The following is a 21593-nucleotide window of genomic DNA, read 5'->3' on the forward strand; positions in this document are numbered from 1 at the left end:
CTTAACGATTTTCATAGATTTGAAATCTTTAATTTCAAATTACAAAAAGCTAAACAAAGCTTAAAAGCCTTTGAATCTCAAGGCTCATATTTAACAGCTGCATAAATATTGTTTGCTTAATATAAGCAAATTTTATTAAACACTCTGATAATATCAATTCCTAATTAGGAATTTTAGATACCACGCCTAGTGGTATCAGATATATATATATATATATATATATATATATATATATATGGTTAGCTTCCATGGCATCCACCTACTTAGATGGAGAATAGAGACCACATCATGTCCGTTGGATGAATCTGTATCAAGGGACCATAAAAATTCCATAATATTAAATTAATTTGGTATGTTTATGAAATCCCGTGAAATACTTCATTCCTTTTCTGATGTGATACCATTCGTCAATGAACGTAATAGCTGAACATTAGTATGTTCATTTATTTTCCTACGAACATATCGATGTTCATTTGTTTTTCTACGCATATATCATCGAACATTAGTATGTTCATTCATTTTTCTACGAACATAGCAACGAACATTAGTGCATTCATTAGTATTTTTTATGTGAACATTAGTATGTTCGTTTGTTTTTCTACGAACATATCAACGAACATTAGTATGTTCATCAGTATTTTCTACGAACGTGTGGGGGAGAGAGAGAGAGAGAGAGAGAGTGAGTTTGGAGATAGGGACGAATCAGTGAGGGAGGGATTTGCGCATAAATAAAAGATTTGATTAATTGTAATTAGGGAAATAAATAAATATGGAAAAATTACAATAATTAATGGACGAATGATCATCGTTAGATTAACCAAGATCGACGCACAAGATTTGGTCCTCATTCTCTATATAAGAAGTGGTCTCCATAGAATTCCATCCCATATATACATGTGTGTGTGTGTGTGTGTGTTTGTGTGTGTGTTTTTATGTTAACGAGGTATAGATCAATTAAGGAACTCATCGTATATATGAGTGTGTATGTGTGTTTCTATGTTAACGAGGTATAGATCAATTAATAAGAGGCTTCACATCCAATGATTAGGTAGGGTCTTAACAAATAATCAATGCTTCCGGATCGTTCTGGGTAAAATCCGCCCATTGACATGCCTAGGTAGAGGTGTGTCCAACCCACACTCTCTCCTAGTATATATAAACAAACATCGGCTAAATCCTAAAACACATTAATCCACATCGAGCTTGTGAGTATTCTGTGCGGCTAGGTTCAATTGCAGTCCTAGTTGGAGATGCCTCGAGCTCCATTAGTTCAATAGATGCTGACCTAATAATTACGATTACGTCTTTCAAGGGAAAATTAACAAGAAAGATGATATAATTGGGAGAAACAGATTAAAGAAATCACCAATGATGCAAAGGTTCAATCGCAGTCCTAGTTGGAGATGCCTCGAGCTCCATTAGTTCAATAGATGATGACCTAATAATTACGATCACGTCTTTCAAGGGAAAATTAACAAGAGAGATGATATAATTGGGCGAAACAGATTAAAGAAATCAGCAATGATGCAATAAGCAAAGGTTTGATGAATGTCCCACACAGAAAAGAGAGTTCACGGATGCTTTAAGCACCACATACAACAACTTTAGCTTTTCATTATTCGGAAAATCCAATGATGCAGTTTGGTTTGCTGAATTCAAGATAGACCGATGACTCTTCCAGTTGTGGTATCAAGATCTATATCGTAAAAGCAAGGCCTGGTTGGTAAGCCAGGCATCGTACTCATTGTCCCAACTAAAGGATAGATGAAGCCTGCGCCAATGCTTCCTCTCACATCTCTGATTGGTAGCACAAAACCGCTAGGAGCCCCCTTCGCTGAAGCATTGTCCGAGAATGAATATTGGGTCTTCGCCATGCAAATTGGCAATCCACTGAATCCTTGTTTGCTATACATCTCAATCTGTTTCAATGCCTATTTATACAAAAAAACAGCAAGTTGTTACTACAACTTATTTAAACTGTAATAACTTCCCAAAATTGATTCCCATCAGACCCAACATGGGTTCAAGATGATATGAAGGTTTTCTACCCCAATCACACATCACGCATAACTCAGAAACTTCCCATTAATGATCAGGCTATAAGCCATTTCTAAGTATTCATGATATTCTTCTGGTTCCAGATTAAGTTCTCCTAAGAAAACATTTCGCGATAAAGCTGCGAGCTATTATATTTCAATCATGTCTTAGATAAATATAAACGAAGAGCATAGAATGATAGAACATGGAAAACAATCTATAAAGCTAAACTGTTCAATACCTGCTCCGAGTACTCTACACCACTAGCTCCATATGACTTCGCTATTGCCTCTATTTTCTCCTTGATACTTGCATCCAGAGGATACAAGAATTTTAAAGGTTGTGTAACATTCTCGCACGCTTTCTGAACCGCAATTCCAAGGTCAACCTGAAATTTCAAATGCCACATGTTTAATTCACGCCAAAAGCAAATTCAAAATTCGGCCACATGACAGGCATCTCTAAGCCAGAAGCATATCCAAACACATGATCATAACGTAGGGAGAGAACTAACCGCTCCTTTCCCTCCATGGGCGTGATGAGTACAAATTACTGCATCAAAAGCACCAGCAGATAGTGCCATACTCCTCACTGCATTAAGTTCAGCCTCTGAGTCAGTTGAAAACTTGTTCACAGCCACCACTACATTAACACCATAAGCTTTTGTGTTTGAAATATGCCGTGCCAAATTAGTGCAGCCAGCTTCAACAAGAGCCACATTCTCAGTCACATAAGCGTGGTCAAGTGGCTTCCCAGCTACTACTGCAGGCCCTCCACCATGCATTTTGAGTGCCCTAATGGTTGCCACGATAATAGCACAGTGAGGCTTTAAACCACTGTACCTACACTTAATATTCATGAACTTCTCAGTCCCTATATCAGCACCAAATCCTGCTTCTGTAACCACAAACCCACCTGGTCCCACAAGCTTGAGAGCAATTTTATCTGCAACAATCGATGAGTTTCCATGGGCAATATTTGCAAAGGGACCTGCATGAACCAGGACAGGGGTACCCTCCAGAGTCTGCATTAGTGTAGGATTAATGGCATCTTTCATTAACACAGTCAGAGCTCCTCCAACTCCAAGGTCATCGGCAGTAATGGGATCACCAGCTTTGCTATTCCCAATAACCATTTTTCCAAGCCTCTCCCTCATATCAGATAGGGAAGTTGTGAGGGCCAAGACCGCCATAATTTCACTAGCAACTGAGATATCGAACCCTGTTTCTCTTACCATACCCTTCTCTTCAGGGCCTTGACCAATAGTAATTTTCCTTAAGAAACGATCATTCACATCCATAACTCTTCGCCATGTAATGGATTCAGGATCTATATCAAGCCTGGCAAACTTTTTTATTTCTTCTGGTGTAAGCTCTTCGGGCGTAGATTTTAAGATGCCTAGCTTTTTCAAACGCCTAAACATGATATCGTTGAAGCTCCTTTTGCCCTCTTTATTTGGTGGACATAAGCGGTTAAAAAGAGCTTTATCAGATTGAGAGGATTCATGGAAGATTCTAGTATCAATGGCAGCAGCAAGCAGGTTATTTGAAGCAGTAATTGCATGGATGTCCCCTGTCATGTGAAGATTGAACTCATCCATTGGAATCACTTGGCTATAGCCTCCACCTGCAGCACCCCCTTTGATCCCAAATGTTGGTCCTTGTGAGGGCTGACGAAGGCACGTGACCACCTACGAAACCAAACATAATGAAGGAGAAAACAAAAACTCTTTAAATTTGATGGTTAACTAGTTCGACAGTTCGACTATCAAGCAAATATGCATTCATCACATTAAACTAGACCGACGTGGTGATTATGCCAAACGCACAACATCGAATCATTTTAGGGCCAGTATCATTTCACAAATCACTAAGATATATATATGGTTAAAGCCCTGCTTCTAAGAGCGTAGTTTCCTCATGTTAAACACAATAGACTCGTCATACTTTTCATCTACTGCTTTCGACAAGTCAACCCCCTAGGGCGAAAATAGTACTATAAAACTAACCAAGTTAGTGAAACTATTAAAAATCAGAAGAAGAAGTCTGATCTAAATTCATAGATAGTGATGATACCTTTTTATCAAGAAAAGCTCCGAGTGCTTGGCAGAGACCAACAGTGGTAGTGGACTTGCCTTCACCCAGGGGCGTCGGAGTTATACCCCCAACAACCACATAATACCCATCTCCACTTCCTCCATGTTCATCCAGCGCCGACAGCAGCACCTGCAAATTAACTAAAATTAGCTCCAAAGCGCCAGAAACCAAAATTATACACACAACACCAAGGCTACAGAAGAGCACCAAAGAGACACCAGCTAAGAGTAATCATATTTAGTTACATTGGCGCGCGCACACACACATCTCTGTGTAAGCCAGATTCACCAAATATCGATCGAGTGAAGCAAGTATACAAAAGAGTAGATGATTGCTAATTTGCTATCGCGCGCGCGCACACACAAAAAGGAAAAGCATAATTAATTACCTTAGCCTTGTACTTTCCATACAGATCATAATGTTGGGGGCTGAGATTGAGATCCTGAGCAATCTCGGAGATATGGAGAGGCTCGATGGAGTTGGCTATGTCGATGTCGGCCGGAACCGGCGAGACCACCTCCAGTTTCCTTGTTGTCTTCCCCATTCCGATCTCTATCTCTCGAAAAGCAAAAAGAAAGTAATTTAATTGGTGTTATCCGCTCACTCTATAGCTGCTTCCTTTCAACAATGATTGTCCGCCACGTCAGTTACAAAAAATATTTAAGAAAAAACAAAAAACAAATATTTTCTCGAAGTTGGAGATGCGGGGTATCGATCCCCGTACCTCTCGCATGCTAAGCGAGCGCTCTACCATCTGAGCTACATCCCCACGTTGTACAATCTTAATTTTATTTTAATTTAAACGCTGTGTAAGCACTGAACACTAATAAGAATGAAAGGCAACGTTAAGTAAATTTTACACATTCTTGTCGTCATAGAAAGAAAAAAATTACACATTATTCGAGTACTTCATAGCTTAATTTTGGATCATATGTTGTGTTCATATTTTTATTTTAGCTTTTAACATGATAAGAATACTAAATTGAACAATCAAAGAACGGAAAAATTCATAAAAAAATAGCAGTTTATTCCGCCGTGACACATAAACACCATATTGAAAGCATATACAAACATTGAGGCTTTGGGATGTATGGCACGCATGCATTTTATTTTTGAAAAGTATTTAAGTATTTATCAGGCGAGTTATTTATATGTATACTATGTGTGTGTGAGAATAAAAGTTTGTTTTAGACAAAAAAATATCACATCTTAAAGTTGCATACGATTAAAAGTCCTTTCGTATTTGCATATCATACATGCATATTGAAGTTATGCATGTGAACGATGAGCGTCTCAATACGATACCGGCCGAGTTCATACGTTACACTCGATTACTAATTACCGCTTAAAACTTGCTTCATTTGCTTCATGGAGGGATGGAAATCGAACAATAATTAAGAAAAATAAAGCAGCATGGATATCATTAAACAAGTGCGAGAAGATTCAAAATCCGCCGTCTTTTTCTTAATCAGGCCGAGGGGGAAAGGAGTAGAGTTAGATTAACCGACCATTTCTTATGTAAAAACTCGAATTTACATCAGTTCGGCTAACCATTAAAAAATTATGAATATGTACATGGATTTTCTCACACAAGTTCTTTAGGTTTTCACATTATTTAACCAATGCGCCAACACTTTTCATCAATAGCTAGAGTTTCTTACACAGTTGTGCTCAATCATTCCTAACAAGTAACAAGAAATCGTTAGCAATTTAACAGATACGATTCTCAAAACTGTGAGGTAGAACCACTTTTTAACTCTGCGCCTCTGTCCATTATTATTTTTCAACATTTCCACATATATCAGTAACCATGACAGAGGCGCTACAATGGCCCAAGAGTACATACCTTATTCAAGACTTAGCCATTGGGCCCATTTTCAGTTGCTTCATCCAAAACCAATTGACGACGAGAGCCAACAGCTTCACGTGTCAAGAGAGTAAAGAAAATTAATAAGCACAGCAATGTGGAGCCAACAGTAACACCCAAACACATGAAAGTTAAATGTTTCCTCATCCTTCTATACGAACTGCAGGTAAAAACTTTAGAATCAGGCAACATCTTCCATGGAAATTTGAAGGGCTGGATGCATATTTTCACCCTTCTTTTCTTTCCTAAACCAGTTTTATTCTACAATTCATTCAAATAGAAATATACTCTGCACCACCTCATAAAGCACTTGCACAATGTAGACATCATAACATAAACAAAGGGGCACATGAATTATTAAGGCAGTACTGATCTATCCATGACTTCATATACTACCACTGTCATTTCATAGCCAAGTGAATGAGCCAACACACTGAACTGATGAACATCAAAACTTCAACAGGTTGTTGAACCTTGCAGCACTCACTTTTCACGCTCAAAGCAAAATAAGGAGTTCACTGCCAGAGGGAGGGGGGAAGACACGCACTGAAAGAAAACACAATAAGTTAACATCTTCTTCCATGTCTAGTGTCTTTCCATAATATTATGAATTCATGGATAAGCTATGTTGATATTGGGCAATCGAACACCAATAACAAAATTTATATCAACATGAGGAATCTAAATGAAAGTAATGATCTTAAGGATTATGATTTTGATATAAGATGTTCCTGTATATGCTTATAACTGTTGCAAACATATATGCTATCCGTAATAGAAAAACAGGCTATATACTTAACAAATTTCATCTAGTAACTAAATATAAGAGTGCAATCTTTGATTGAATAAATTCTCTTATTTACATAGTTCCATATATTTCATCCTATTTTCTCACTCCCTTTTTCCAACCCTGTTTGTGAAATGAAATGAAACGAAATCATATACATCTCCTCATCAAATGATAGGTGACACCAAAGACTTCATAAGATTTAATCTTTTCTTTTCTTTTTTCTAAAATACTTCAAAGGAAAACCTCTTGCCTGTCTATCTATTGGTCCATCCCTGCTCCAATTGCACTAAATTTGCAAAAGGCTACTAAAACGACAAAACTCTGTACAGAAGACGCTGTCCCCGACCATGATTGCAAGCTCCTAGAAGAAACAACTCCAAAATATTTTCAGAAGACTGCTTTTACATTTACCTGCAAGGCAAGTTATAACAAGAATCAGATCAGCATCAGCTAGTGCCTAAATGGGATCCTAGATACAAAAGACACCAAAACAAGCAGTCAATATAAAAAATTTCAAGGAAAGCCAAGACTGACTACTTCTATATTGTATAAAGTCAGGAGGAAACAAGTATTGAAAAACCATGCTATTTCAAAATTATTCAGCCAGGGTTGTAGTGATAAGTACATTTTATTTGGTTGCTTGATACACTTTAGAAGAAGAAGCTCATTATGAAGCATAATTACCCACATTCAATATAGAAAACTAAGCAGGTTCAGAAACCAAGTACAGGCTACCAAAACGAACTTTACTTAAAGACAATCTTACAACAGCCACCATAGCGAATACACCATATATGTATTTCAATCTCCAGCCGTCTGATTATGATAAGAAGTATGGATTTGGACAAATATTGAATGCTTATTTATGCAGGAATGGGAAAAAGGCAAAAACCAAATGGACAACGATAACAAGACATAAGCAGTGCGTGAATGGAGAGACAAAAGCCAAAAGGACTAAACTGCCAATAAAAGTAAGGGGACAACTAAATAAGCAGAAACAGAAACTGCACAAACTACAATTAAGTATATTTAAATATTTCAGCTTTTCTTATTACGTCAGGTGATAAGAGCCAAACTACAGTGAAGAAAAAACTATATGTATTTACTTCTGTGGTTTATAGGCTACTACTAGGATGCAGTGAGTTACCTAGGTCCTAGAGTACGCCTTGGGGTAAAGAGCTACAGGGTTCCCTCATAACCCACAGGTTTCCCTCACGCAAAAGAAAAGGAACAAAAAAAAACTACTACAATTTTATTAAGTAGACCCGATGTCATGCCAAACGCATGTATGATATAACCTCGATGTAGAAATGTTGACCAATTAAGTTATCATGACATGCACAGCAAGCCAAATGAAATTCAGAAGCTAACCAGACGAACTATAAATCCACCAAACACAGCATAGAATCACCATCCATCCATTTACAAGCATATATATATATCAATGTAGAGACTATTGGCCAGTCAAGTTAACAGTGCATACAAAAATGCATTCTACAATTACATAGAGGAACATTAATCACCAAATACAGTATATAATTTTTCTCCATATTAAACACAACCACACATAGATGACAATATCATGCACAAAATAACATATGAATAATGAAACGAAGTAAAAGAGCAACATAGAATTCTAACATATTCAAAGAGCAACACAGCATAAGCAAACTATGAACAGACATAGACATGAAATGGAACAGAACAGCAAGCCCTTTGAATGTAAACATATACCAAAAGATCAAATCGAATATCACCATTGTCAGGCGTCCATCATCAAGGTATCTCCATCCTCATCGTGCATTGCATCAAGTTCCCACCCACTTAATTCCCCGCCATACGCACTCAAAACCCGTCTATCAGAGCCAGAAACTGCCACATTGGAATCTAGGCTCCCATCACCACTACCACTAGTACTACTCAGCGCCGGCTCCCTCACCGAAGCAAAATCAACCACCAAAATTGCATCGTACCCTGCCTCCGATTCAGTAGTGCCGCGATTAATGCCCTTCTCCGGACTGCGATTGGAGGGCAATTTGTGGCGGCACAAGGGGCAAGTACTACTCCTTTGAAGCCATTGAACAATACAATCCTTGTGAAAATAATGCTTGCAAGGCAACTCGTTGACTGCTCCAGAAGTATCAGAATTAACCTCAAAATCCTCTATGCAAATTGGGCACGACTGCGCCGACAGAGTTGAGTTTGGGGGAAATTTCACAAGCGGAAGAGAGTCCACGAACGAAGTCAAAGCAGGCGTGAACTGATGCGAATTGGGGAACGTGAATGATAGAAGGGAATTATCGGAATCATCATCGTCGTCGGAATCGGAGTCATCGGAGGTCTGATATTCAAAGCTGGTGATAGCAGGAGAATAATCGTTATCCCGCGTGGGAAGCGCGGACGAAGGAGGCGATAAAGAAATGGTGTGGTGGGGGATGAGGTGGCGGTGGTGGCATCGAGGGCAGCGGAAAGAAGACGGGGGAGCGAGGGATGTGTTAGTTGTGGGAGTTATATGGAAGGAGTAGTTGCAGTTGTAGCAGCTGTATGAGCGGCGGAGCGACGAAACGCCGAAAGACGGGATTGAACGGAGAGTGGGTGGCTCCGTTGTCATTAAGTTAATGTCACCGCGTTTCACTCTTTCTTTTTCAGCTTATATTCCGCTGCAGAGTAATAATTCGCGCTGTCTTTATACACCTATTAATTTTAGGGCTAATTGCGCGGATGGATGCTTGAGCTGACAAATTAATGTTATCATAGGCTCATAGCAATTGAATTAGCATAAGTATTCAACTATAGTACTAATTATTATATTTATTGTTTAAGTTATCTTATTTGGTACTTTTTTCGTTTATAATATCGTTTTCATTTTATGAACGATATACTTTAAAAAAAATGATAAATAATAATAATTGATAATAATCAGTTATAGAGCTGGGTCCGTCCACAAAAAAGAGTTCTATCTTTTTTTTTATTAAAAATAATCTCATTTAACATTTTGAATCATCACATCATACATTTTTTCTTACATTTAACTATAAACTAGTACATTCACTCGTGCGATGCACGACGAACATAATTTTGCATCAAAATTAAACGATGTAGCACGTGTATCGGTTAAGCGATTAGGGGTTAATGTCTAAAACCGAAGGTCTTGGGTTCGAGCCCCTGTGGCGCAGTCTCTGAATTTCTTTATTTAATCATGTTAATTTATCAAGAATAAATAAATTAAATGATGTATCAAATAAGTAAAAAATAAATATTAAATATAGTTAGAATATAAGTAAATGTAAATTATTTTTTCTTAAAAAATAAAATAATCTACATCAATTACTCATTAAAGATCCTTAATTTTATTTTATAATTTTGAAAAGTATCATTTTTAATTTTCCATGTATTTGATGGAAAACTTTATTTTCTTCCTTAAAATTATAGAATAAACACATCATTCAAATTAAAAGAAACGAATAAACAATAAAAAAAGAGTTTTCACGTCACAATATATAGTTTTAAAACATAAGCTAATCATGCATAAAATTAATTTTTTTCTAAGTTAGCTCATTACCTATGTTATCTTATTAGAAAAGCTTCAATTGATAAGTATGAAAATAAATTATATTATTATAATTTATTAGAATACTAATAAAAGAGTTGAATAATTATTTGATACCAAATCAAAGATCTTGTATTCATCTTTAATTTAAGATATATAAAGAATATTTTTTATAAATAAAATTTGATTTTTTAAAAAAATCATCAAAATATGAAAAATAGAATATGAGAGAAAGAGAGAGAGAGAGAGAATAGAAAATTGAAGAATGTGTATGATGAAAGAGATGGGAGACTAAAGAGAAAATATATGGGATATGGGATTTGTTGAGTTTTATAAATACCCTTTGATTGATTCTTTAATTACAATTTTGCCACAAACTGTATTTTCATATAATAAATAGATTGTACTTTTATTTCACTTTTTAACTAAAATTGTACGTTTATTCTACTTTTTTGTACTAATATCATGCCTATAAATTATACTTTTATTCCACTTACACCTACTTTAACAACTTTTTTAAAACCCATATCGAATGAGACTATTTTTTGTGGACGGATGAAGTATAATTTTATCTTTATCATTATGGTGTTGAACTATTTATACATTAATAGATATATAACCTTTAGAGTTAAGACGTTTTGAAGAACTAAACACATAATTGGATTGGATTATAGATAATTTTTTAAAAAATTTGATATTGAAAGTTACTTTGTCTTATAAAATTTTATATGATTTTGGCAAATAAAATCACAAACTAATCCACATAAACTCCAAGTCAACAATCCGACGATCGAAAAAAATGGGGGACGAAATTGCAAAAATTGAAAAGATGGTGATTTAATTCGTCGCATTTCTAAAGTCACGTTAAAGTTGTTAATTCGAAATAGTTCATGAATTTATTTGTTAAAAACCCAAATTTTATCCATCTTAATTTTTTGAAGTTGTTCGTATGCACTTGAAAATATGTTTGAAATGTATTTTTTGTAATTTAAATGATATATTAATTGTGTTAATGATTATTATTTATTTTATTTTTTTATTTAATTATTAATTTTATTTTTAAAAAATTGGACCCTCCTGAATTCGAAGTCTAGCTCCGCCCATGATAATAGTGGATATTGTTGTGAGTGAAGTTTAGGTCTCGCTATTATTGTGAGTGGAAATTTATGGACCATACTGCTATAAATGGAAGTGAAAATAATGTCGTGAACGGACCAAAATAGCAAACGTTGAGACAATATTGTGAGCGAATGGAGTATATAATAGGAAAACAAGGTTTATCTATGTGGCATTCTACCATTCAAGTATTTTGAAAATTTTTATTTTCATGTTCATTCTCATTTTTTCACATCTCTTATCCCTCCCACATTAATTCTTAATCAAATTTCATCTTGACTAAACACTGTGTAAATATTTGTGTAGTATCACATCTTTTATATATTTGTATCATTAATTTAATTTTTATTTTTTATTTAAAAAATAATTTAATTTATCTAATATTACTTTGACCAATAATTAAATTTATTGAATAATGTGACTCCATATATTAAAATAATGAATTAATAAATTTATTTTTTCTTATATTATTTATACCTTATTAATTCTATAATTCAACATTTAGCTTTGTGATATTTTTGTAAATGTAAAACCTATATAAATACAAATTTATAAAAATAAAATTATGCAATTTGAATCTTATATTGATTTTTATGACACTTTTTTAGTTCATAACCTAAAAAAAAGTATATATTTTATGCCATTTTTATCAAACAAATTTTGAATTCCAAATCTTTTTTCATAAAACTTTACAAGTTATAAATCTAAATTGAATAATATATTTTGTAGTCTTCTAATCATATTTTAAATTACACATCAATTTACACCGTTATATATGGAGTATAATCGACGGGTTCATCTAGAATTATATAGGGTATTACTTTGATTTTATTCTTACTTTTCTAAATTATTAAAAAAATAAAACCTAAATACATTGTGATAGTTTGATGAGCCACTTAAACATCATGGAGTTGGAAAGTTGATGCAGGTTACCATTGATACAAAATCGATAGTTCAAGGTCGAAAAAATATTTTCGATAATTTAGGATATATACTAATTAATAGTGCAAAAATAATTTAGAATTTAAAGTTGTATTTACCTAAAAAATAATATGATCATTTTTTTATAAATTAAGTATTATTCATAAAATTATGAAAAATAAGTTGAAGTCCAACAATTGAATTTACAATATATTGAAATTTATTTTTACAATATAAGTAAGTTTTAAGAACTTATAAATAAACAAACACTAAAAGGTGGAAGCATCAACGACCTTTCTCAATTGCTTAACTGAATACATCTAAATTGAATAAATACTTTTTCGAAATTCAAATAATGTTAAAAATGAGTAGTATCCAAGAGCATTCATGATGGTAGAACCCCTTTGAGGCTCTAAAAAGAACGATTATTTATTCAATAATAATAATAATAATAATTATGATTCCCAATTTATAGTAAATGGCTCTAAAATGGTGAAGAAAGAGCCCAATTGCGAATGCTCTAAAGGCTATTTATTGGTGATCTTCGCTGAAGGTCACCCACAAACGACAAAACTATTTGGGAAAAAAAAAAGTTATGATAATTAGGTGATCCAGAGGACTGCACGTAGGGGTGAGCAGTCGGTCCACCGATAAAACCGAGGATCGAATTTTCAATATTTTTTGGACCGAATTGGACCAACTGAAACCCTAGGACCGAACCAAAATCAGACCGAAACCGCCATCGGTTCTCGGTCCAATTCGGTCCAAAACCAACCATTTTTAAAATATTAAAATTAATAAAAATATTAATAATATTAATAAAAATATTAAATATATATTTAATATATATATATATATTCGGTTCGGTCCGATTTTCGTCGGTTTTGGCCTCCCCAGGACCGGGACCGAACCGAAATATTTTCGGTCTAAGAAAATAGGACCGGATCGAACCAATACATGGACCAAAAACCGAATCGGACCGAAAAAATCGATCGGTTCTGTCCGATCCGTCGGTTTTGGTCCGATTTTGCTCACCACTAACTGCACGCCTCTAAAAGGTCAAAATTGGTGCCTTTATGAGATTGTGCCATGTGACATTTTTTCATTTACCTCTTCAATTTTCTGTTAGATAAATTTTATTTGTATTGTTCTTTCTAAAAAAAAATATATTAAAATATATATTTTTGTTGTTGCTATGTAAATAGAAAGTAATTATGCTATATTCTTACAAGCTAACTAATTCTCTCTTTTCCTCGCAATTTCACATCTTATTAGTTTTTCCTCCCAAATTTACTTTCATTTTGAAGTTATGGATCCAAATCATCTCAATTATTTTTATTCAATTCCTGAAGATTATGCAAATTTTACATCTTATTGACTCCTTATTTTTTTTCATAATTAAAAAGATCAACTAAATTATAGACAAAATAAAATAAAAGAAATATTTAGATTAAGTTGTGAGTTGTGTATATAAATAAGAGAAAAAAAAATATTTTATTAAAAATTGAGTTAATTTGGATTGTGTGAGTAATTGAGTATCACGACCATGATAGTTTAAATAAGAAACACATTTAAAGAAGGGAAAATTGCACTTAAATACACAAACTTTGCCAAAAATCCATATTTGACGCGAAGTTAGTTAGGATTTTACATTTTAATACACCAACTTTCGTTGTTGTTCAAATTTGACACAACTTAATTCTTAAAAATTCAAAAAACAACCCATTTTTGTAAATAATTATACAAAGACTCACTTATGTTATAATTTGGAACATTTAAACCAAAACAAGATATTTCCTTATGATGATTTCTTTTAAACCATTTTAGGCGCGGATCAAAGATTAAAAGAAAACATCATAAGGAAATATCTTGTTTTGATTTAAATGTCCCAAATAATAACATAAGTGGGTCTTTGTATAATTATTTACAAAAAGAGATTGTTTTTTGAATTTTTAAGAATTAAGTCGTATCAAATTTGGACAACAATAAAAGTTGGTGTATTAAAATGTAAAATCCTAACTTCGCGTCAAATATAGATTTTTGACAAAGTTGACGTATTTTTACGCAATTATCCCTTTAAAAAAAAAAAAAAATGGACTGGCGGGCACTAACCATTTTCCCGCCAATTAAAGCACAATTGCCTCCCTCCTCGACCTCCACCTATTTTCTTCCCCAAGCGGAGAAGCCTTCTTCTTTGCTCATAGTTGGACAAAATAAAATGGCACCGCTCAGTTCGCGGCACCACACCCTAATACAGGCTCTTTTGTCGCGAGGCCCGCTTAAAGAAGACGATTTCCGCTCTATCTTCTCGCAGATCACTGCTAAAAACTCTGGTTCAATTCTGTATTTTTGTCGGTTATTATATTCTGTTTCGTTCAACTCTCACTCGAGTATTTCACCGTAATTTATGATAAAAGCTTGAAGGGTTTTCCTAGGGCTCCGGAGACTATTGTTTTCTGTTATTTTTGCTTCTTTTTTTTTTTTTACTCCAATATGTCGGGTCTGAGAATTTCGTCTTGGTTTCATGAATTCTAGTTTCTTGTTAGTGCAAGTTTGCCGCCTTCTTATGAAGCTGTATAAGGTTTTGTTTAAGCAAGGAGCATAAATTTGGTGTTATTTGGCTTATTATTGTTTGCTTTTTCCACGGTATGGCGCCATTACCTGGTATTATGCGTTTTCTTTATAGGGTCACGGAAGCAACAGGAGCAAAAGTTATTTAATGAGTATCTCGGGAAGATAAATTCAGAATTAAGTTGTGTTCAGTTAGAGTTGCGAGCATGCCGAAACCAATATGATGGTCATGTGTATTATGGTGTTGTCAACAATGTTTCAGATGACCAGTCCAAGCTTGGAACAAAGTACACAGTTCCTCAGATTGCTTTCTACAAAGGCATTGTGAGATTCTTTATTTTTTCTTGCATTTCCTTGTTCATACTTGCAGAACACTGGTGGGAGATTCTGCTGTGATCTCAAAAATTAAAGAATCGTGTCAACTAAAGACAAGCAAGATAAATCTACAAACTGATTAGATCATGTTGTGATGCACAGTTTTGTTTTGAGAAATTTCATTGCTGAGGTGATGGCTTAAGAAATTCAGTTAATGAGCTGAGCAAGTATCCGTCATATGATTTTTAATCTTTGCTTTTATTTATCTTCTTGTTGCGGAAAAGTCCTGGTGCACATAGACAAGTCCTCCTTGAGTCATGATTAAATATGGGATATATTTTCCTTTTGACTGTAGGTGTTAGATGAGGTTGTACATAACAGGGTTAATGACACTGCCCCTATACATAGTTGTGAAGTGGATTAAATTACTCTTTTATAAACTTATAGCCCCTCGATGTATTGGTGATCTGTTTCGTGGAACCATGAAAAGCATCGAGAATCATGTACTATGAAACTCGTGATAAAAGCTACAAAATTAGGTGGACATTTCTGAATATTTTTTTCCTAAGTTTGTATATTGGCTCTTTAAATCTGCAACATATTCTGCAAATTCCTCTATGCATATATTGCTAACTAAATTTGCTTAGTTTATGGTAAAATTGAGTGCTTTCCTTTGTGTTTATTTGGAAATTGACATTAGGTTGAAGCTATTGTACAAGATGCTGAAGCTGAAGGCTGCATTTTCAATACGGCTGCTCTAAACATAAAGCTGGAATCCCAGGTTTGCAGATTTTCTTTTACCTTTCTTTCTTCTAAGCATGAATTGATAACTCGAGTAGCAAGTTCCTGTCAGCCATCCCTATCGTGCTTCAAGTTTTTGTTTTATTATTTATTAGTTAAATTAGAACTATTAAACTAAGATAAATCTTTATTGTTAAATGTTTGTTACATCCTTAAAGTATTAATTTGTTTTATCATACCTGCCCTTTTCCTTCATAAGAGTGTAATCTTAAAGTTAAAGATTACTTGTAGAATTCTTACTTCCTCATCAATTAGCTTGATTATAATGATTACATGTATACATTTGCGATTGAAGTCACAATTAGATTCTGATAAAACAAAATTGTACCCAACAGTTAAGACCTGATCATATTTTTTCCTAGTACAATGTTATTGATAAAGATAAATATCCCTATTTTGAAGGTTGAACATACTTTGGTCTTCCAAGATTATCCCTCTCACTAGAATGTAAGTGTTGATCACATCCCCATCTTGCTCATTAGATCCTCGAAACTTGATTTAGGTAAGCTTTTTCAAGGACATTTGGCGTTTGTCACATTGAAAAGTCAGACATAGCAATTTTCTTTAACAAAATATCCGTTTACTTTAAAATGTTTTATCTAGTAATAATAGGATTCTACCTATTGTTAATGCTAGTAACTTTTTATTACTGCACTACCATTTTGCTCGGATTTAGTAGTATGACTCAACTCTTTCATCTGTTGGTCTAACCATTTACATATTCTAATTCATGAGTTAATTGTAGACTAGAACATCTGTACTACTATGGGCCACTATTATATTCTTCTTTTCTCTTCCCTCTCATAATTAACAACACTGTGCATCTGCTAAACCATGTGGAGTTTCCGTGTTAACTTCCTTTTCTAACTCACCACGTAGGAAAGCCACTATTCAATTGTAATCTGGATGGTGTGTCCTAGATTAGTGGCTAAAATAAGAAATCTCTTGGCAACAGTGTAGACTTTTTCGGGTAGTCAATCCTATAGGTGCTGGTTAAGTCTTTGCCACCGGCACCAACTGAGCCTTTGGCTTCTCAGTAAAGATTTTTCCTGTAGCCTTATTGAATGTTGTCCTTTACACCCTATTGACTTTTGTACACATGTAGGTCAATAGCTTCCAAGTTCCATTTTAAAAAGCTCTCACCATGGTATCTTTCCATTTAGGGAGTTAACAGCTCACTTCCATCCTATATAGAATGCAAGGAGGACATGGTCAGAAATCTGTTAAGTAGTTTTCTTATCCTTTCCTAGCAGTTATCGGTAGTGAAAGTTTTGTAAAATGGTTTGTGATTTTTATTCTGTAACAAGTGGATGATGATGATGCATTTAAAGCATGTGAAAAAACATGGTGTTATCTTGTTTATGATCCCTCTGTAGAAACTGTAACTACACAATCTGGTGCTAACATGAAAAATTCTGTCATTCTTGAGTGATCTTGATGAAAGATGCTGTTGGTTAAAATTCTCCGGTCACTCTTGGTTGGTGACAAAAAGTGATGTTTTAGACCTACCGATTGAGTAAGATGAGGAATTTAAGAAACAGGATTAATAGTTTAGGATTCCTCCTTGTCTCTTGTCTGCAGTCAATACATCTTTCCTGCAACCCCTCCATTTTTTTTTCCATCTTTTTCATATATCTGAAGCTCATTTTGAATTTAAACCAGGCTCTGTGCTTACCTAATAATACAACTGCTCTTTCAAGTGCTGTTAGCAATTAGCATGGTTCCAATTTGGTCCAATTCTTTCATGCTCAAGACAGCTCTAATATTTGAGATCTGGCGTTTGGGCAGAAATTCATGAAAAACTTGGATGATTCTCTCAAGAATGTTTTTTAATGGCAAGCTGATCAAATAAAGGAAAAAGTTTGTCATTTCATGATCCTGTTTTCCTTATACAGTCCTTTGACCCAGAATAGATTTAATGAATTTAAATTTAATATCCCCATATCTAGAATGCACTATCTTCCTTGTAAATGGAAAACATATTCATGTCATATAACATTGTCAGCACTTAATATGATTATTCTGTCACTCTAGCCACTTTGCTGTGTCAAATCCAATAGAAGAGCCTATAGCATGAATTGAAGGTTTGTCTAGTGGAGGAGAATAAAAGATTTTGAGAAAATCTAGTGATCGATTATTTTGTATTGAAAGCTGAGATCCATTTCCTCTTCAGAACAGGAAGGGATCATTAGATTTTCTTTATGGAAATTTGATTTCTTTATGAAGAATGGATGAGGGAATCAGTATAAACTCACCTGCACGATTATTTCTCAATTAGTGTGTGTTGCTTTTCAATGAAAATTGGTTTGTCATTGGACTTTAGGCGGTGGAAGTTTTCAAATATTTTTTCGAATTGCATTTTAGCTTGCAGACAAAAGCTTTTGATGTTGGGGATTGTCTTGAGGAGTTTAGATTATGCACAAAAAAAAGTTGTCTATACCAGATAATGACAAAAAAAGTTGAGCTAGACAAAGCACCATTCCTATGCTGTTAAGTTCCATTAGGGATTCTTTTATAGAAATTTGTCCTAGACCTTAAAGAAAATTCATATGTTCTTCAGAATAATCAGGCAATTTATTTAATTTTATGTTTACTGTAATTATTTTTCTTAAAACTAAGTAACACTGTTGGCAATTATTTGTAATATTGCAGGTTCTTGGGGCAACTGATTCTCAAGCTCACGAAGGTGCTGTACAGATCCCCCCAGCATTTAAGAATTTTTCCATGGCGCAAAAGGAAAAAACTCTTGATCAGTTAGTAAAGGACAACTGGCTTTGCTCTACACCAGAAGGAAAAATTGGTATTGGAGTCAGATCCTTTCTAGATCTGCGTAGTTGGTTTCGCAGCAATGAGGTTCCTGCATGTGAAGTTTGCAATGAGGCCGCCATCAAGGTACCATGACTACATGCACTGTTCCTTCATCTTTATTTGATTATTTGATACTGTCATGCTGTACTTTACAAAGGACCAGATCTTCTTTTTCTTAGTTTTGCATAAAGTGAGTAATATGTAAATCTCTACAGATAGCATTCTATTTATTAATAAATACCATGAATCACCATTTCCCTTATTTGTGAAAGCGGCCAGTCATTGGTATGTTAACACTAAACAGCATCCCCCCTACCAGGGTGTACAGTAAGATATATCTGTTTTTCGGTTTAAGAATAGGTGTTCTCTGTGGAAGGTCATAAGTCATCATCTTAGATGTGAACACTTCCGGTTAAGAACTTCTATGTAACAACCTTCATTAGCTGATCAATCTAGAAGTCTTAAGAGCCCATTTTCTAAATGCTACACTCCAGATGCACTATGATTTGCCAATCTATAATTGTAAAATGTTTGTGTTTCTGAGGGAATAATCGTCCTCAGATGATTTATTATGAAATAGATCTTTACTTGCTTTTGCATTTGGAACTGATGCCTCCACGCTGTTTATCATGAGCAGGCTCAACTTTGCCAGAATGAAGCTTGTAATGTCCGACTTCATTCATACTGTCTGAAAAAGAAATTCTCTGGTCAAAGGGTACCAAATTCTTTCCATTACATTTGCATCAGAGCTGTGTATTATGTTGAGGCTGTGAATCAGAAAAAAAAAAAAAAAAAAAAACAAGACGGTCTTATGGCTCAAAATCCATTAAACGGGTCAAGTTCTGGATCCAAATCCATATCCAATGGAATGCTTATAATTATGTTTGGATCAGATCTTCGCACGTCTTATAGATTTTGACTGGTAAGACGGTCTCACACAAGATTTACCCCGCTAATGTAGGAAGAATGCCTTTTCAGGTGGAAAGAGTTTGCTCAGGTTGTGGCACGCAATTGCCTGGCTCAACAGTGAAAGCAGAAGCGGTGGAAGAAGTAAATAATGCAAATGGTCCTTCTCAGAACTCGCAACCGCATGAATCTTCTAAGAAGAGGAGACGTAGATCACACCGACAAGCAAACAGAGACAGTGACAGTGACACGTTGGACATAAAGAGGGTAACTAGAGGTTCTGCTCGGCTGAGTGCCAACTAAGGAAGATGCAGTTAAACTGGTATTTTGTGTGGCTTTGGAATAGTTTTTAGCAGCAAATGTTGTCATAGACTAGCCTAAAATCTGTCCAACATATAAAGTTTTCTATCTTCACATTTTGTTTATGGTCTCGTTAGTTGTAGACTCGATTTAAACTTGTTCAGTAGGGTTTGTCAAAATTAGTAAATCAAGTCACTAATATATATGTAAACAAGTTTATTAGTATGTTTATGAATTCAAGTGCATATTAGTTGTATTCATGCACTATTGTCAAGTTCCAGTTATTGCTTAATGTCCTTAAGAAAATGAAAACATCGTCATATTAGTTGACAGAGTCAAGTTATGTCAATGGATCAAGCACAAACAAGATGGTGATATTTTGTAATTATTTAGATGAAAACTGAAAAGTGTCATTTTTAATATCGAAAAAGTACCGGTTATCATACTGAAAAGTAGTACTCCCTCCGTCCCTGAAATGGCTTCCTCTTTAGGGACGGCACAAGTTTTAATAAAAAGTTGTAAAGTGTATTGATAGTGGAGAAAAAGTGATATAATTATTATTGGAAGTTGTGAAAAGTGTTATAATTAGTATTGGGAGTGGTGAAAAGTGAAAAGTAAGAATAAATAAAGTATTATTAGTGGTGGGGTAGGTTTCCAAAAATGGAAAGAAAGAAAGAGGAAGTTATTTGGGGGACGTCCCAAAATGGAAAAAGAGGAAGTTATTTTAGGGACGGAGGGAGTATTATTTGTTTTTGACAGGAAGGCGGTAATATTATATATTATTGTGAATGTTGGCGTGGCGGCAATTTTATATTTACCTTAAATCATAAAATACTACTCCATCTCCATCCCAGAAAAATAATCATAGAAGAGAGCAATACAAATCTTGATAAAAATGAGTGGATAATTGATCCTCTTTGATAAAAATAAAAATAAGAATAAATATCTAAAAGATAGTGTTAACAATAATAATTAATTGTATTGCGATGTAGTAAAATAAGATAAATAAAAAGGCAAATCTTTTTATAGTCATGTTTCATAAATATATAAGTTACTCCCTCCGTCCACCAATTAAAGGCCTAGGGAAAAAACACGGGTTTTAAGAAAAAGTGTATTTTTATTAGTTGAGTGGAGAAAGGGTCCCACTTTTTAAGAAGAAGTGTATTTTTATTAGTTGAGTGGAGAAAGAGTCCCACTTTTTGTAAAGAATCTTTGACTTTTTTTATTAAATAATGAATAAAAACTTACCAAAAATAGGTAGGCCTTGTTTTTGTGGACGTCCCAAAAAGGCAAGTAGGCCTTGAATTGGTGGACGGAGGGAGTATAACCCTACTTTCTAATATACAAGTTATATAACCCTTTTTTGCTGAAAATATTATTATACCCTTATTTGTTTTTTTTTTCTCATAAAATAGAAATTCCAACAATCCTCTCCCTTTCTCTCTCAAAATTGAATTCACAGTTATTCCCAAAAAAAAAGGCCGACTGTGAGTTGCCTTCACCGCCCAGCTCCGC

General features: G+C 34.5%; 3 protein-coding genes and 1 non-coding gene across 7 annotated transcripts; 1 reads left to right on the top strand and 3 right to left on the bottom strand.

The window, feature by feature from the left end:
• Positions 1-1506: 1506 nt before the first annotated feature.
• LOC130995439 (formate--tetrahydrofolate ligase) lies at positions 1507-4779 on the bottom strand. Its single transcript, XM_057920718.1, has 5 exons — positions 4522-4779; positions 4113-4262; positions 2552-3727; positions 2279-2425; positions 1507-1931 (listed from the first exon to the last, which is right to left on the bottom strand). Exons 1-5 carry the CDS (start codon positions 4675-4677, stop codon positions 1656-1658), a joined length of 1905 nt encoding a protein of 634 aa, XP_057776701.1. The 5' UTR covers positions 4678-4779; the 3' UTR covers positions 1507-1655.
• Positions 4780-4829: 50 nt separating this feature from the next.
• On the bottom strand, positions 4830-4902 carry TRNAA-AGC (transfer RNA alanine (anticodon AGC)). Its single transcript has one exon. It is a non-coding gene; the product is annotated as a tRNA-Ala (tRNA).
• Positions 4903-5627: 725 nt separating this feature from the next.
• Positions 5628-9475, bottom strand: LOC130995440 (E3 ubiquitin-protein ligase RING1-like). Of its 4 annotated transcripts, XR_009092148.1 has the most exons (4): positions 8525-9473; positions 7041-7201; positions 6488-6546; positions 5628-6053 (listed from the first exon to the last, which is right to left on the bottom strand). XR_009092148.1 is itself a non-coding variant. In XM_057920719.1 (2 exons), exon 1 carries the CDS (start codon positions 9399-9401, stop codon positions 8553-8555), a length of 849 nt encoding a protein of 282 aa, XP_057776702.1. In that variant the 5' UTR covers positions 9402-9474; the 3' UTR covers positions 6811-7201; positions 8548-8552. The 4 variants fall into 4 exon arrangements, 1 of the variants encoding a protein (XP_057776702.1); XR_009092149.1 differs by lacking the exon at positions 5628-6053 and having other exon boundaries at positions 6126-6546; positions 8548-9475; XR_009092147.1 differs by lacking the exon at positions 5628-6053 and having other exon boundaries at positions 6126-6546.
• A 5002-nt stretch (positions 9476-14477) lies between these two features.
• LOC130995441 (uncharacterized) lies at positions 14478-20352 on the top strand. Its single transcript, XM_057920721.1, has 6 exons — positions 14478-14710; positions 15064-15272; positions 15964-16044; positions 18717-18956; positions 19510-19587; positions 19851-20352. Exons 1-6 carry the CDS (start codon positions 14596-14598, stop codon positions 20079-20081), a joined length of 954 nt encoding a protein of 317 aa, XP_057776704.1. The 5' UTR covers positions 14478-14595; the 3' UTR covers positions 20082-20352.
• The last annotated feature ends 1241 nt before the right edge of the window (positions 20353-21593 follow it).

This window comes from Salvia miltiorrhiza, chromosome 7 (assembly GCF_028751815.1).
Source record: "Salvia miltiorrhiza cultivar Shanhuang (shh) chromosome 7, IMPLAD_Smil_shh, whole genome shotgun sequence".
Classification (NCBI taxonomy): Eukaryota; Viridiplantae; Streptophyta; class Magnoliopsida; order Lamiales; family Lamiaceae; genus Salvia; species Salvia miltiorrhiza.

Bases quoted from the DNA above. Each gene is read 5' to 3' on its own strand.
- LOC130995439 (XM_057920718.1), bottom strand. From the start codon at position 4,677: ATGGGGAAGACAACAAGGAAACTGGAGGTGGTCTCGCCGGTTCCGGCC. The intron at 3,728-4,112 runs GTATCATCACTA...TTGGTTTCGTAG, and splicing joins GAGCTTTTCTTGATAAAAAG to GTGGTCACGTGCCTTCGTCA. The intron at 2,426-2,551 runs GTTAGTTCTCTC...TTGAAATTTCAG, and splicing joins CCCATGGAGGGAAAGGAGCG to GTTGACCTTGGAATTGCGGT.
- LOC130995440 (XM_057920719.1), bottom strand. From the start codon at position 9,401: ATGACAACGGAGCCACCCACTCTCCGTTCAATCCCGTCTTTCGGCGTT.
- LOC130995441 (XM_057920721.1), top strand. From the start codon at position 14,596: ATGGCACCGCTCAGTTCGCGGCACCACACCCTAATACAGGCTCTTTTG. The intron at 15,273-15,963 runs GTGAGATTCTTT...AATTGACATTAG, and splicing joins TTGCTTTCTACAAAGGCATT to GTTGAAGCTATTGTACAAGA. The intron at 19,588-19,850 runs GTACCAAATTCT...ATGCCTTTTCAG, and splicing joins AGAAATTCTCTGGTCAAAGG to GTGGAAAGAGTTTGCTCAGG.